Source organism: Sinocyclocheilus rhinocerous, unplaced genomic scaffold, assembly GCF_001515625.1.
Source record: "Sinocyclocheilus rhinocerous isolate Xijiao unplaced genomic scaffold, SAMN03320098_v1.1 scaffold20, whole genome shotgun sequence".
Classification (NCBI taxonomy): domain Eukaryota; kingdom Metazoa; phylum Chordata; class Actinopteri; order Cypriniformes; family Cyprinidae; genus Sinocyclocheilus; species Sinocyclocheilus rhinocerous.
Window position 1 is genome coordinate 1,471,326 of NW_015640468.1, and position 16,026 is coordinate 1,487,351.

Below are 16,026 nucleotides of genomic sequence, written 5' to 3' on the forward strand. Positions count from 1 at the left end.
ATATAGAGGGTTGACAGTCTATGAGCACGAAGCGCTTACAATGTGCGCACATTAAGCGCTTCGTGTTAAAAACTGCAAAGCACAAAGTTGAGCCTTTCTTTTAACAGTTTTAAATTTCAGTTACTGTGCACGTTAAAAACAATTTATAGTCTTTTCTATGCCCGTGTTTTGTTCTCACAGACACCCGGTAGCAAGTAACAAAACAGCATTAAACTCCGGCAAGAAGATAAAGTCCTTTTTGCTAAATCATAGACATGTATTTACAAATCAAGTATAATGGGAACACAAAATGATCTTGGGAGAGCGCTTTACCAAGCTGACTGCTGTAACCGAACGCGACCAGGGTTTAAAGGCTGAACGAATGACTGACAGCCACAGCGGAGAAAAGAGTTTGTGTGAACTTTAATGTAAGGACTTAAATATTAATATGTAGCTCACATTAAGCTATCGTATGGCTTCAGAAGTAACACAGAAAAATTCGCACAATCGGGTAAAAAAAAAGAGAGAAAAAACTCGGATTTGGAATCGGCCCTCTCTGACCGATACCCGATCCGAGAAAAATGGCACTATCGGAGCCGATACCCGATATGAATATCGGATCGGCGCATCCCTAGCTTATACATACCTAAACACCAACAGGCACTGACTAGGAGGCATAACTCAAACATCACAATGCTTTGCAAATGTACATTATCTTTTGGTGTAAGAGAGAACATGCTGAGAACATGCATGTAAATGTCCAAGAAGTTTATGCAAACTATCCTTGCAGTGTAGTGCCAGGTTTCAGTATGCATGAAACAGTACCCATGCAGACGATGTCTACATTTTGTGTCAATCATGCTGACCTAGCTTTCCCAGAATGCCCTTCTGGGCTCACTGTGCATCTCAAAGATTCTCTTATACCTCTGCAAAGGTCAAGCCACCAAACACAAACACATACAGAGTAGGAGATGGAGAGGTACCAGGTACAAAAGAAAGAAAATGTATACAACATACAGGAACATGGTATAAAAATTTGATTTAAAAGATTTAACAATCTATATGTGAAAGTTATCCAGATTGAATGACATAGGAAGTCTCTAAATGCACCTCCTATAAAACTCCTGTAAGCCTAATATATCCTACCCCTGTTCCTGTAGGCACACCAGCAGTCGGATGTCTCCCTTATCTGACCCATCCACTTCAGGTCTTGCCCTGTACATGCATGCCTACTACTATATAGTAGGCGAAAAAAAGTATGTGAACTGAAAATTCACATTATTCATAAAACAATAGGCAAAAAGTACCTGGCTGACATACTACTTCCACTGAGATTCTGAAGTCTGCATCCAATAAACACTTTACTCTCCTATTAAGCCAAAGGAAAGGAGTTGAATGACAGTGAAGTGACGCAACTTACAGCATAAGTCACGTTACCTTAATCCGGCTAAAGTCATAATCTAAGTAAACACTAATTGAATTAAGACATGTGGAGTATTCCTATTTTAGTCGCATTATTTAAGTGCAGTAAAGACATGTACACACCTTAATCACATTATTACCGTCATGTAGGACTTTTCATTTGTGACAGGATACACACACGGACGGCAGTGGTCAACCGTTTGACGGCAAACAAAAGAATGGCTTCAACAATGCCGTCATCTGTTTGCATGTATAGCATGACAAATAATTAACTTCACTTGAAGCTTTCAGTAAATTAAAAATTAAACACCCAAAACTGTACATGGCATCATAACGAAGACGAACTATATGTTTATATGTGAAATTCTGGAGGGGACGTCGGGTGGCATCGTGTGGGGATGTAATGACGTGTGCCATTAATAGATCTATGTACTATAACATGTAAAACGGGAACATGAAAGGAATATTCTAAAAGCAACTCATGTAAACACCTTAATCGTAATATTGTCTTATTCAGAATAAGGTAAATAATTAGATTACTGATGTCCATGTAAACGTTGAGACAGTGACAACATGACAGACGTAGCATGTCTGGATTATTAAAATACTACACACATTGATAATATATAGAATGTACTTTTTTAACAATTGTCAAGATTTTTCCTCATCCAGTTTAGAACATACTAAGACAGTATGCGATTTTGGATGCAATATTGGGAACTCTATTAATAAGCTGGTGGAATCATGATGAGTGGAATCAGATGTGTTTAATTATGAAGAGTTTGAAAATGTGTAGTGTTTATTTGCCTCCATGAACAAGGATGAGAAACGCTGCTACAGCCATCAAAATGCCTCCAAATTCACAGCTTTTAAAAATAAATTTGAAGCCAATTCCTATAGGTCACTTTTGCCTGTTGTGAGCGATGTTATCATTATTATGCATTATCTCAGTGGTTCTCAATTCCAGTCCTGGCGACCACTGCTCTGCATATTTTGCATGTCTCTCTTATTTAACACACCTGATTCAGACAACCAGCTCGTTAGAAGAGAGCTCCATGCATGAACTGTGTTCAGATTGACATGGTCCCTACACAGTGTTCATTGCTCCCTACTCCCTGAGCACGGGAAATCCGTTGAAGTTTACTTCACTTCGGAACATTCATTTACGGATTTGCGCTACGCCACTGCCTGCAGCGCCTTCACACACAGACGAAACTCAGAGAAGTGTGAAGTGTGACATAATTCTTCTGTAAATAAATACAATTTAAATTCATGTCTCGCACACTTTAATGCCTTTTGAATGGAACAAATACACTTCCTTCGAACTGGAATCATGGCGAAATATCCTGTGATTTCCACTTCGCAGGGCACTTACAGTCGAATACAACAAACGTCTGAAGCTAGTTCAGGTGTATTATTTAATTAGGGTTGGAACTGAACTTTTTATGGAGGCAGATCCCCAGGAACAAGACTGAGCATTCACGTTCTCAATCAAGTTCTTGGAGGACCCCCAACACTGCACATTTTGCATGTCTCGTTTGTCTGACACACCCATTTCAGGTCTCTGAGTCTCTACTAATGAGCAGACGACCTGAATCAGGTGTGTTTGATTAAGGGGACAAGCAAAATGTGCAGTGTTGGGGGGGAACTTCGGTCCTGGAGGGCCCTTGTCCTTCAGAGTTTAGTTCTATCCCTAATCAGACACACCTGCCTGTAATTTTCAAGCAATCCTGAAGACATCTGAGGTCAGATTTTTCAGGTGTTTGATAGGGGATAGCGCTAAACTTTGCAGGACTGTGGCCCACCAGGACCAGAGTTGCCCATTCCAGCCATACAGCTTGAGACAACTACAGAAGCAAGCTCAGTTTCAAGTTCAGACAATGACAAAAGAAAGGCTTTAAGCAGTTTTGTTTAAATGGAAAGTGACCACTTAGACAAAGATTGAGGACTACATGGTGCCAGGTGGGAAGTCAGTATGTGCGCTACTCTGTATTTGTGGTTTTAGAGATGATGATTTTGGGTAATGCAGAGATAGAAATTGCATAAATTTCTCTTACAGACGAGGGAGTGCTCGGTGAAGCCAGCGAGGTGGTTCGTCTGCGTAGGGATAAGCGCTGATGGCTGCGCAGGCTGAATCTGCGGAAGGACTCTCGGCTGCGACTGGCCAGGCTGCGTAGAGAGGCGGCCCTCTTAAAGCCACCTCCGTCCTCTCCACCTCCTCCTGCAGATCTTCTCTCTACACTGCTGGAGACCAAGTTGAGGGCACCTTGAAGGGAACGGCGCACATTCCCCATCCAGCCCGACACTTGCGAGTGGGCCACCGACAACTTGTCGCCCAGGTACTCCATCTCTCAGGATTCAGAGTGAGTAAATTTAATAAACGTTTGCGTCCTTATTGAAGCTCTCAATGCCAAGATTTTTCAGTGAAGTTCTTTAACTTGGGACACTGTGGACATCCAATCAAGACTCTCAAATGGAAGCTCTAAGGTCCATTGACTACCAGTCCAATTCAACCTTCAGGGAAGTGGCCTCAATTTAAAAGGGAGCCCAGTCCAGTAAGGTCCAGTGGAACGTGCATCTGTGTTTAAACTCCATGGTTGGGTGGCACTTTATGATACAGAGGACCTTCCTCTTTAGCCCAGTCCAGCAACTTAAGTGTTGTTCTGGTACAGCATGTCTCCAGAGTGAGGCCAGGACAGATTGTGCTCCACTCTGCACTGCAGTATGAAACAAACAGAATTTTTTTTGCCACCAAGCAGTCGACCGTGATCTAACTTCCAACAATGCTTGACCAAAGTTTGGGGACTATTTTTTGTAGCACCTCAATAGCTACATTTTCAACTGCGAGTCACAGATATATAGTAACAGAAATTCACTCAGGTACTCCTAATTTAAGATTATTCAAAAGCGATTATTCAAAATTACATTAGGTACATAAATGACTCACTGTTGATAGAGTCATCATTCTACAATACAGTTTTCTGAGACATCATAGTAAGAGCTAGAATGAAGGACACTGGATTGTCCAAGTAAACACAGCAGTTCTGCAATGCCTCATGCTCACTGACAAAGCAACAAAGTTATAGTTATTATGTAACCACAGAGGCACCTGCAATTACGTCCCTAAACAAAAAATAGAGTGGCGTGATGACATGGAAGCTGATTCAATACGCCTTACTTATTAACCTGAGCAATTCTTTTTAAATAGTTACATTTCAATCAACCAATGCATCAATGAATGAATAGCATGCAAATGCCATTCACATTTCATAGACAAACGTCATGTCACTTCAAGCTGCGTCACTAGAGATGGTCTGAAATTAGCAGTGCACTGCTCCTACATTTATGTTTGAGAGTCTTTTGAGTGGATCTGTCAGCAGAGTCACACATTCAAACAAGCGCTAGTCAACTCATGAATCAGAGCTGTCAAACACACCGACTTTCCCAGTCAAGTCTCAAACCTGTCAGGTAGCACGAGCTACTTCAACACAACTGCATCTCCCAAAAAGCATCAAAACTGTCCACCTGTCAATTCGGAAAACGTCCGTAACTCTCAACGTAGGGTCAAACGAAAAGCTGGAGACCAAGATGAGTGTTTCCTTATTTCTTTGTTGCTAGAATGCCTAGTACACACAAGTCCAGGGTGAAAGTCTGTTCGTAAAACATGGAAATTACGAGCCAGAAGTATCAAGGTGGTTTCGCAGGCATTGAAATACAAATACTGTTTCGAGGTGGTCTTTTCCTCTGGTGTCCTTAAATGTGTCCCTGCAGGTACTGGCAGGTAGAACAGAAATGCGTCAGCTTTCCTGCCTCCGTCCCCCGTGCTACAGGACTTGTACTCAAGGAGAAAACAGAGGGAGGAGAAAAACGAGAGCAGAGACAGAGAGGGAGGGGTAAGGGAAGCCAGTGATATGAGCATGAGAGAGAGAAATAGAGAGAGAGAGGGAGAGGAAGATATATGCACTGCAGTGTTCCCTGCTACTGTTCCAGCTTTGAGAGAGAAAGAGAAGGAGAGAGAGAGACAGATGGAGAGAGGTGCATTGGTTATGCAATATTGTCAGCAGCTCATTTTGCTGAGAGCAGAAGAATGCTTGATGAAAGAAACCAAAAAAACAACAACAAAAAAAGAAGAAGAAATTGTTAACAGAAACAAATAAATGGGATTAATAGCACATACCTGTGCATGTTTGTGCTTGTAAGGTGTTTAAAGCCTATGGTACAATGACTTAGTTTGCTTTGCAAATGTACACAATCTGTCATGCAAACATCACTGATGATGACCAACCAAACCTTGCTGTCCTTTTTTGGCCTGACATTCATTTCCATATCCGCTTACTGAACTTCAGAATCTGAATTCTGATTTTCAGTCTTTGAAATCAACACAGATCACAAGAAAAAATTAAATTAGCAAATCTGGAGAAGGGGGGGGGGAGAGAGAGAGAAGACAGAGCCAGTGAAATGCTGAGGTGCAATTTAGCGTCCACTAGTGGACTGGGAGTGAATTACACTATGTAAATGAAGAAAAAAAAATCTCACATATTAACTACACCTGAGACTAAATCTACATCTAAATAATAATATTAATAATATAACCATATACCACTGAACTATTACAGCTATCTAAATCACTGTGTCAGTTGTGTTTTTTTCACGCATACAGTGGCCTTCATAAGTCTGAGACCTCAAATAAGTCTAAGATTCAAGATCTAATTTAAATTTTGAAATAAAGTAAGTTTTAAATATTGTGATAAAATCAATATGAAATATACAAAATTATATTTAGGTCACTAATTTAACAAGCAAACTTGCATGTGAATTCCTTTAATAATAATAAAAAAAAAAAAACATTAAAACTATTTCTGTTTAAATAAAATACTACAGGCTCCAGTTTTAGCTGGCACAGAAGGCACAAATCACTAACATTAGATTAAGGAACAGCAAGACAAGAGAGTCTTATAAATGGCAAAAGCCAATCAATGGCAAATGAGTTTTTGTTCCTTTTATAGAGACAGAGCAATAGGAATCTGCTTTCCTTCTTTTATGACAATCGGTACACAACCACACATCTTACTCCAAGATAATCAGCATAGAGGCAAAGATTTAAAATACAGATATAATATAAACTGACATGAGGAGAATCTGGCTGACGTCCATATGTGACCACAAAACCAGTCATAAGGGTCCATTTTTGGCTAAATAAGCTTTCCATTGATGTATGGTTTGTTAGGAACAATAGAACAATATTTGACCAAGATACAACTATTTGAAAATCTAGAATCTGAGGGTGCAAAAAAATCTAAATATTGAGAAAATCGCCTTTAAAGTTGTCCAAATGAAGTTCTTAGCAATGCATATTACTAATCAAAAATTAAGTTTTAATATATTTACAGTAGGAAATTTACAAAATATCTTCATGGAACAAGATCTTTACTTAATATCCTAATGATTTTTGGCATAAAAGAAAAATCGATAATGTTGACCCATACAATGTTTTTTTTTGGCTATTGCTACAAATATACCCCAGCGACTTAATACTGGTTTTGTGGTCCAGGGGCCGGTTGCATAAACTGTTTAGACTAGTCTTAAAAAGTTAGTCAACTAATTGTTTTTCTTCAAGACTGGTCATAGCTTTTTAAATTCAGTTATGAAAGGTAGATTGGTCTTATTTGTATTGGCAAAGTAAGACTGATTACCCTTTGGCAACTGCTAATTGGTCAAACTAGTTCTTAAGACACAGTCTTAACATGGTGGCTAAGTTTATGCAACTGGCCACAGGGTTGAAGAACCCTATGAAGATGGACCACAGTAGAGGTAGGGGCAATAGTGTGTAGGTGGCGAAAAGGGATATCGTTTAAGTGCATATATTAGCCACAGTGCTGAGTGGTAAAATGACTACCATACTTTTATTAATGTATCATCACAAGAAAACCATCATGTCAGCCTGGCATTCAAATGAGTCACAGAGGCACTGCTCATGATTCAGTCATCTGCCTGATGGTAAAACCACCTCAAAGAACTGGAATCTCCTGCTTACTGCGTTTTCTAAAATACAGTTTTGATCATACAGTATATTTATTTAGACATCAGTCATAGTTTGTGCTGCTTAGAAAATATATAACGTACATCACCAGTATAGTTTATGATAGAGAGCTTTACTTACTCCACCCTAGTTTTGGAAACCTCGTGACTATTAACAGACATAAAAGCCCATTACCAAAGTAATCACGTTAGTTTAGGACAACCAAAATCTTTCAATGTACTTAAAAATGCTGTCAAACTACAGCTGTTTCTAACTAATGTAGTGTAACATAATTGTCAAATAAATTTGGCCCCAATATGACAGTACTGTGTATATGTGTACACTTTTGTGTGTGGTTGAGTAGGTATATTTCGCTTAAAATGACATGACCCCATTTTTGGTCATCAGTCGGTCGCCTGTTCCAATATCCCAGTAACATGACAACACAAAAGGGTTAGCCTTTAGCCTTTAACAACAAACAACAGCATATTGGGTTTGATTACTGGGTTACATCCTATTACTCTGAGTACATCAAGATAACAAAGAGTAATTCTAAAGTCCAAACAGAACAAGTGGTCTAAATTGTTTGATGTTCCTCTTTAGACCGGATATGGCCTTATACAGGAAGGGTAACACTGACTTATGCTACTTCCTTTGTGTGAACACTTTACACATCAAAACTGAAAATTACAGCATACACATATGTGGATGTTTTGGCTTTTCATATATCAAGCCATGTAACAAAAGCTGTGAGAGAGATGATTCATTTTATTTGATCCCAGTATCATGACTCAGTGCAAGCTGACAGGTCCTCTGACACAGCAATGGCAAAGTTAAGTGTTAAAGCAAGAGACCTGTTTGCTCAATAAGAAGCTCAAATTTGGGAATGAAACAAATCTAAACTCCTTTTTTTCACCGAAACCATCTCCTATAGTCATATGACAATCAAAGAGATGCTGTTGATGTGCAGATGATTTAGAAGGGAACTGGACCTGGTTGCTTAAATAAGTTTATTGTGCACTGTTTAAGATTGGCTTGGCCATTTACATTAACAGAACTGGTTCATACAGCTGGCATGCATACTAAAATGATTGATAATTGATAAAACCAATAAAAATGCAACAGAGGCATATGTTTTGGTCTAGCTGCAAGATGCACAGAGCCAGTCAATGAGCAGTGCTAGCTGAATAAAATGTGTACTCTATTGTTTTAAAAAACTTCATCCATGATATCTATCTATATTTAATATTTCTGATACTGCATATGAGTACTAGGCTCACATTTGCACAATACAAGCAGAAAATACTATTGTATTTATAATAACATAATAATAGATAACAAAAAAGTACAATATACAGAATGAATTGCTTGATTTTTCAAACTGTACTACTTGAGCCCAAATCCCATATCTGATTCATTCAAAGATGCCTGGGGAGAGTGGGAGACACACACAAAAAAGTACTTTTTATGGAGGGTGAGCCATCTGTCCACCTCCATCACCTGAATAACTTTCAGGAAATTAAAGGGGTCATATGATGCTGCTAAAAAGAACATTATTTTGTGTATTTGGTGTAATGAAATGTGTTTATGCGGTTTAAAGTTCAAAAAACACATTATTTTCCACATACTGTACATTATTGTTTCTCCTCTATGCCCCGCCTTTTTGAAACGCGTCGATTTTTACAAAGCGAACAGAGTGAAAACAATATCTATTTAATTAGCCAGACAATCGGAAGCATCTACAGAGGCCTCACCTTGGTCACATGAAGATAATATAACTGAACAGTATGATACGCACAAATCATAGGGGAAGAAACAACTTCACAAATCAATGTTATAAAAGACTGAATGCATCTATGCTAGTAAAAAAAAAAATACAAATTTGGCTTCATCCAAAAGTCAAACATCTTAGCATTTGTCTGCATTTATCTCAGATAGCATGAAGAATTTTGTGTAGTGGTATGTGTAGTTGCATTACCATATTGACAGTAAAATAAAGTAACCTTACCCACAGCCACCAACAGCAGGAAGTACAGAAGTGATAAGCCATGTTTCTATGAAGCAAGTCCTTCTATTTAGCCCAAATGAATGTCTTACAGTCTTTACTTTTGTGAGGTTTATGTGAATGTTCATTACTTCTCTACCTCTCTCAGTGTCTGTGTAAATCCTCTGTGCCCGTGAGCACACAGTGATGTAAAACTGACACTTCCTATGATGACCAATACTGAGAAAAGATGAGAGCGAGAGAGCGAGAGAGAGAATGCTTCCTCTTGAACACAATAAACAACAATAAACTCAAAAATTTAAATAAGAAACAAACTATCAGTCCTGGAAAGGTTTCAGTTTCAAATTAAATGAAAGGTTAAGAGGATATTCTCGGCTGCCAGATCAGCCACATTTTATAGCCACAGCTAACTGTGAATCATAAAAATCAACACTGTAATAACTTGATTCATACAGCAGATGGCACTATGTATGCATTCAGAGGAACTCAGAGAAAAAAAAAGACTAAAACTGCCTTGTTGAGTAAGTCTCTAGGTGGAAAAACTTCCCTCTTTTCTGAAAACACTTCATCATTCAAGAATTTGTACGAAATTTCAATGAATCTGTCAACCAAAAACAAGAAGGTGATCAATCTTAAGCTCTTCAAAAAAATGTTTAAACTGGAGTTAATGTTGTCCATACATGTTCATAACTTTCCACACAGTTGTTATGATTGTGATTAAGTCTGTTTTTACTTTGATTTACACAATCTTACTCACTGCTAGCAGTGTAGCCATGTAGAAAATGCTCTACCATTACACAGTAACTTTAAGGCACTCCTTTCTGTCATCAGACTGCATTCCTGCACCACCCACTCAAACACACACAAATAAAACACAAGCTAGTTAGCCTCCATACCCGACAAACATGCATATAAATATAAACATTCAGCTTTAATGACCCTCAGCCTAAATAACTAGTTCAATGTGAGCATTAACAATTCTATAAAGTCCATCAGATATGGGCAAACATCATTAGCCGAGCACTGCATGCCAGAAAGGGTCATATGACAGCTGTTATTCACATTGTTGGGGAACTCCTCCAACATCTGGTCTCTAAAAGCTGGTGACATCATCAGAAGTCAACAGGCAATCTCTCCATCCTTCATTTTTATACACTTTCCATTAGGACATTGTGACGAGCTCGACTCTTATGTAAGATGTTTGCTGGTCCATGTACAAAGTAGGGCTGGGCAATTTCATCTGTTTTCTTAAGTCTTTTGACAACATCTGAAATATAGCTCAAAACTGTGTGCTACATTATAAAGTTTTAGGTTAGGAACTGAACAAAAACTATTTCACAATGTTAATGATGGAGCGAGAGAAACAATGACCTCAGTGATTTTGGCAAAGTCTCATAAGTTGAGAAATTAACAAGCTTCTTACACCTTGCAAAAGCTTGCACCTTCATTGACAAGATGACAAGTTTGTGTTATAAAAGGCAGGTGAGTTAAGGAAATCTGAATTAATAAAAAAAAAAAAAGCTGTACACTATTTGTTAATTAGAAGTGCTGATATAAAAATAATCTCTATAAAAAAGCTACTTAAAGCTACTTTTTTCCTTTCATCTATTGCGTAGACTAGTTTTAGTTGCATCCAACTAACAGATGGAATGCAGTACTGTTTAGTTGAAACGACTGAATGTTACTACAACATCAAAAAAAAAAGATTTGTGGGGGTGTAATTTAACTGTGTCGATGTACAAACAAAACACAACACACAAACAAAACTGACAGCAAATGCTAAACTCAGCAGTGACAAAACATGTTAAATTTGCAACTGACCAAAACTTTTTTATCACTGCATCCCTCAGTAAATAGATTACCCAGCCTTAGTGCAAAGTACCTGTAAATAGGTTTGTGTGTGCGAGCATGTGTATGAGAAAATGACATACAGAGAGAAAAATACACAAAACAAAGTTTTTAAGTCTGATTATGCTCCTACTTACCGAGCTCTCTCCACTTCTTTCTTTGTGTGCACTGCGACTTCTGCGAGTTCTCACATGGGTAAGCGGGCCATCGGCAGAGCTTTCCGTGGGGGCAGATCTTCGACACATACTCCTTGAACGTTTCTACACAAACATAGAAGGGGCTACAATCAAGCTTCTTTAAAGAATTCAAAATAAACGCAATGCAACACAACTAGGCACATGCTGACTAGGGATATGCCGGTATCAAATTTTCATGTTGCGATTAATTGCTAATGCTTTTATCACGGTATGCGGTATTATCACGATATTGAAATTTAGTTTTAAAAAAGTGCTGTCATAATACAGTATAACAGGTTTAATAACATTTTTCTTATAACAAAAATAACTGTGACACAATATTTGATAACTCCAAAGAATATTTTTCAATACCAATAGTTGGGTGATTCTGCAATGCAACTGACCAATGTCAATACTATGCTAAACACAACACAACACACAGACACAATATTTGATAACTCCAAAGAATATTTTTCAATACCAATAGTTGGGTGATTCTGCAATTCAACTGACCAATGTCAATACTATGCTAAACACAACACAACACACACAAAATGACTATACGGTGGGAATGCGTGTGTGCAAACTTCTATGCCAGAGTGTGTTCTTCCTCACCTGTTGTATTTTGTCCCTGTGCGAGGCACGGTTCTCTCTCTGTCCCTGGGATGCCAGCTCCCAGTTTGGACTCCACATAGGATCGGTGACAGAGAACGTTGCAACGTGACTAGTGGGTACTGGAGTCTCTTTCTTAGCTAATGGTGTTGTGGGAGAAGAAACCAAAGCTCCACTTGACCCCACATTCAAAGGTGCTGAGGTCCAGCATCTCTCTGGGGTCATTGTAAGGGCTACAGAGGGTCCAAGACCTGGTTGTGCAGTCAGCAGAGTAGTTTGAATTGGAACCATGGATGGTGCAAGAGTGGGATGCTGTACAGGAATAAAGACTGGACCCATGGAAGAGTTCCAACTGGGTGTCAAAATGCTACTTAAACTTCTATCCTCATGACGCAAGAGTTGCTGATCAAGGCCACCAGGTCTGGTGCTAATTGGTCTTCTGGATCCTTCCATGGCTGATACCCAAAGGGGCTCATCTACAGCCAACTCTGCTTGAGTATGTCCCCAAGCATTAGTTTGCCCATGGGGCAAAGCTGAGATGGGCTGCTGAGCACCTAAGGGCCAATCTGAGGTCTCAATCAATGAGTGGGTTTGTGGCCTAGGTATTGGCTGTGAATGAGGTTGGGTTTGATGCAGAATTTGAGGTTGCAGAGGAGGCGGGAGTTGAGTTCTCATACGTTCTGCTGGGGAGGGCTGGAAGAAAGCCTGGGACTGAGGAGGAGACTGAACTTGAGAAGCTATTTGGGGTTGGAGAACATTTGTGGCCTGTGGACGAGCTTGAATCACTGAACCAACACCTCCTGACTCCAAACCTCCAAATCCAGTTAAAGGGAAGGTATCAGGTTGGGTTTGACTCCTGAATGAATCAATGTCTAAGATGGCAGGTTTGTAAAGCTCATCAGGACGAAGTGAGGGCTGCTTCCATCGGGCTGTGGGGCTATTCTCATGGCTGTCTCGACCACTCCTAAAACCAAGGGACACTGCATCCAGATCAAGAACTTTAGGCCGAAGTGGAGATGTAGGTATAGACTTCTCTTGCTCTGTCTCCATCCAATGTCGCTCTGCTCCTCTCTGCCATTCAGGCTGCTGTTGTCTCTCTTCTCGCTCTTTTTTTGATCTCGGTTTCACTTGCTCTTGCTGTAGTTGCCTTTCCCGCTGTCTCTGCAACTCAAAATCAAGAAGCTGTCGTCTCTCAAGCTCCTTGATCCTCTCAAGTTCTTCCAGCTCTTTCCTGGCCTCCCTCTCCTTTACTTTCTGTCGCTTCCATTTCTCAATCTCAAGTTCTCTCTGCGTCTGTTCAAGTTCTTTCTGCCTTTCAGTCTCCCTATGTCTTTCAATCTCCTGTTGTCTCTCAAGTTCCCTTTGCCTGTCCAATTCTTTCTGCCTTTCCAACCGTCTCTGTCTTTCCCTCTCTTGCTCTTCCTGTTTCTCCAATTCTCGTTGCCTCTCCAAATCTCGCTGTCTTTCTAACTCCTTTAGCCTCTCCATCTCTCTTTGTCTTTCAAGTTCTCTCTGCTTTTGTCTTTCAATTTCCCTTTGTCTCTCCAACTCCAGCATCTCTTTCTGTTTTTCAAATTCTCTAAGCTTAAGCATCTCTTGTTCAAGCATTCTCTCTTTCTCTCGATCAAACTCTTTTTGTCTTTGCCTCTCAAACTCTCTCTGCTGATCTAGCTCTTTTTCTGCAGCCTTCATTCGCTCATATTCAATTTGTTTCTGTCGCTCCTTTTCTCGTTTCTGTCGTTCAATTTCCCTTTGTCTCTCCAACTCCCTCTGTCTTTCCAACTCTTTTTGTCTCTCTTTCTGTTTCTCAACTTCTCTCCTTTTCTCCCTTTCAATTTTTTGTTTCTCTATCTCCAAATCTCTCTGTTTCTTCACCTTTTCAAACTCTGCTTGTCTTTGTCTCTCTATTTCCATCTCCTCCCTGACTGCTTTTTGCCGTTCCCTTTCTTGTAATCTGTGATCTGTTCTTAGTCCAGTGTCATTTTTATGCTGTTCCTCTTGCAAATCTCTCTGCATTGCAGCTTCCAATGAAGGATTTCTTCTAAATGGAGCAACTGGATTCTGAGGACCCCACTGCCCTAATCTAACAGTGAAATCATCAAATGGAACCTCCTTCATCCCTCTGTTCTCTCCACCCACCATACCTCGTTTAACTCTCCCTAAGATTGCTTCCTCATCCACTCTCTCACCTTGATGCACAGGCTCTTGAATCTGACCTGTCAGAGCAAAGTAAGTGGCTCTAGGTTTGTTCATTTGTTCTTCGGCTTCTAACATCTTAGGCCGTTTGGGTGCTGCAACTTCCTCTCGTTCCCTCTCTCTGTCTCTTCGTGCTTCTAACGGTTTCTTCCTTTCTGCTTCGCTGTCTTCCTCCTCTTCCTCCAATGCTGCTGCTGCAGCCATGTGGAATTCTGTCTGCCTCTGTATCTCTTCTTCCATTTTTCTCAACATCTCTCTCCGTTGCTCCCTCTGAGATTCATTCTCTCTGTCTGCCTCTGTGGCAGTCCATTTGTGTAATGCCCCTACTCTGAGGTAACGTGCAGTGGCTGCTTCATCCTTTAGCAGGTTACTTATCTCATGAGTAGGTCTGTCCTCTTTATCTTGAGGAGCTGATCGCCGAGAACGCAGTGTGTGAGCTCTGTCCTCAAGCGAAGCGGTTGGCAAAACCTCACTAACAGCATGGCTCTCTCCAAACACAGCCACAGTGTCAAAGACATGCTCCACATGTACATGGCTGGAAGGAGAAACTTGTTCTCTATAGGTTGCTTTGACCAAACTACCAGAATCATCATCTTCAAGAGCTTTAAAGGTGTTATCTTGAATACGCAAAGAGTGGTTTCGACTGGGCATGGGTTTAATTGTGCTTTCCTGCTGTGCTCTTGGGTCTTGTGAAATGTTATCCTCCATCATTTGAACATTATGCCTCTCCACCACATGGTCAAACATAGATGCTCGTACTGTTTGCACTCCATCACTATCAAAACCGGAGTTGGTGGGCAAGTCTTGAACACCCAGTGATGATGCTTTCCTCTCCTCCTGTTTGGTAAACTTCCCTTCAATCGTGGAGTAATCAAACTACAAAATAAAATAAAAATACAATTAAGTATATTTTTTACATGATTTCACTAGCCATTGATTCCTTTCTTTGTCTCAGTTCCTTTCATGAGTAAGCAAAAACCCAGAACTTGGATTGACTTTCAGTCAGACAAGTTGAGCTCTGTCTACAACTGTGATCTTTTAAGAAGCAGCCTTTGCCCCATGTGTAATTATAGCTTTTACTGACAGGTATGGCATTTAGAGGTAACATTTTCTTTGCTCAGATATGAGCTATCATTACAGTGGGCGTCTGTGTACATTATGTGAATTACATGACTGATTTAGAGGCAAACTTTGAAAGGGAATAGAATATGTTTCTACTCCAAATGGCAAATCAGCCACAGAAAGAATGCAATACAGACTCATTTGAATAAACAAAAGATTGTCAAATCTTGCAAATTACTTATCTAAGTTATTATTTTACAGAGAAGGGTATAAAAAAAGATAACAAATGGGGGGAAGTACGAGATAATGACAGATGAAAAAAAACTGATGTGTGAAGGACTGTACTGTAAAGGCTTTAATAAACAGAGAAAGTACTGCAAAGAGGGGATGCAGACAGAAGCAAACATTAAGGGCACATGAAAAGGGAGAGGAGCTTGACGCGTGTGATTGAGAACAGTGAAATGGGATCTGTATGCTCTTTGTCAAAGCTCATAAAGCAGGGTGGGGCATGAAGGGGCCATAATCAAAGCGTCCTCTTCTCTCACAAACTGACCTTTCTCACCCCCACTCCCTTCGAAGCATGCATGTTTCATAATCACTATATGACTACTGCTACAACTCAGGTTACACATCTTTGGAGTGCCGCACCTTCTGTGACATCAGAAGTGCCTTTTTCAACCTCATTTGTTATTCCTCTATTCTTCTCT

At 39.9% G+C, this 16,026-nt stretch overlaps 1 protein-coding gene across 2 annotated transcripts in view; it reads right to left on the reverse strand.

Annotated features, from left to right (window-relative positions):
• LOC107753120 (titin homolog) overlaps positions 1–16,026 on the reverse strand; it is a 40,287-nt gene that overhangs the window by 14,604 nt on the left and 9,657 nt on the right. For both annotated transcript variants that reach the window (XM_016569235.1, XM_016569236.1), the window contains exons 5-6: positions 12,065–15,133; positions 11,411–11,533 (exon numbers count right to left, since the gene is read on the reverse strand). In XM_016569235.1, the coding sequence (XP_016424721.1) occupies positions 11,411–11,533; positions 12,065–15,133 (3,192 nt within the window). The remainder of the gene's footprint in view (positions 1–11,410; positions 11,534–12,064; positions 15,134–16,026) is intronic.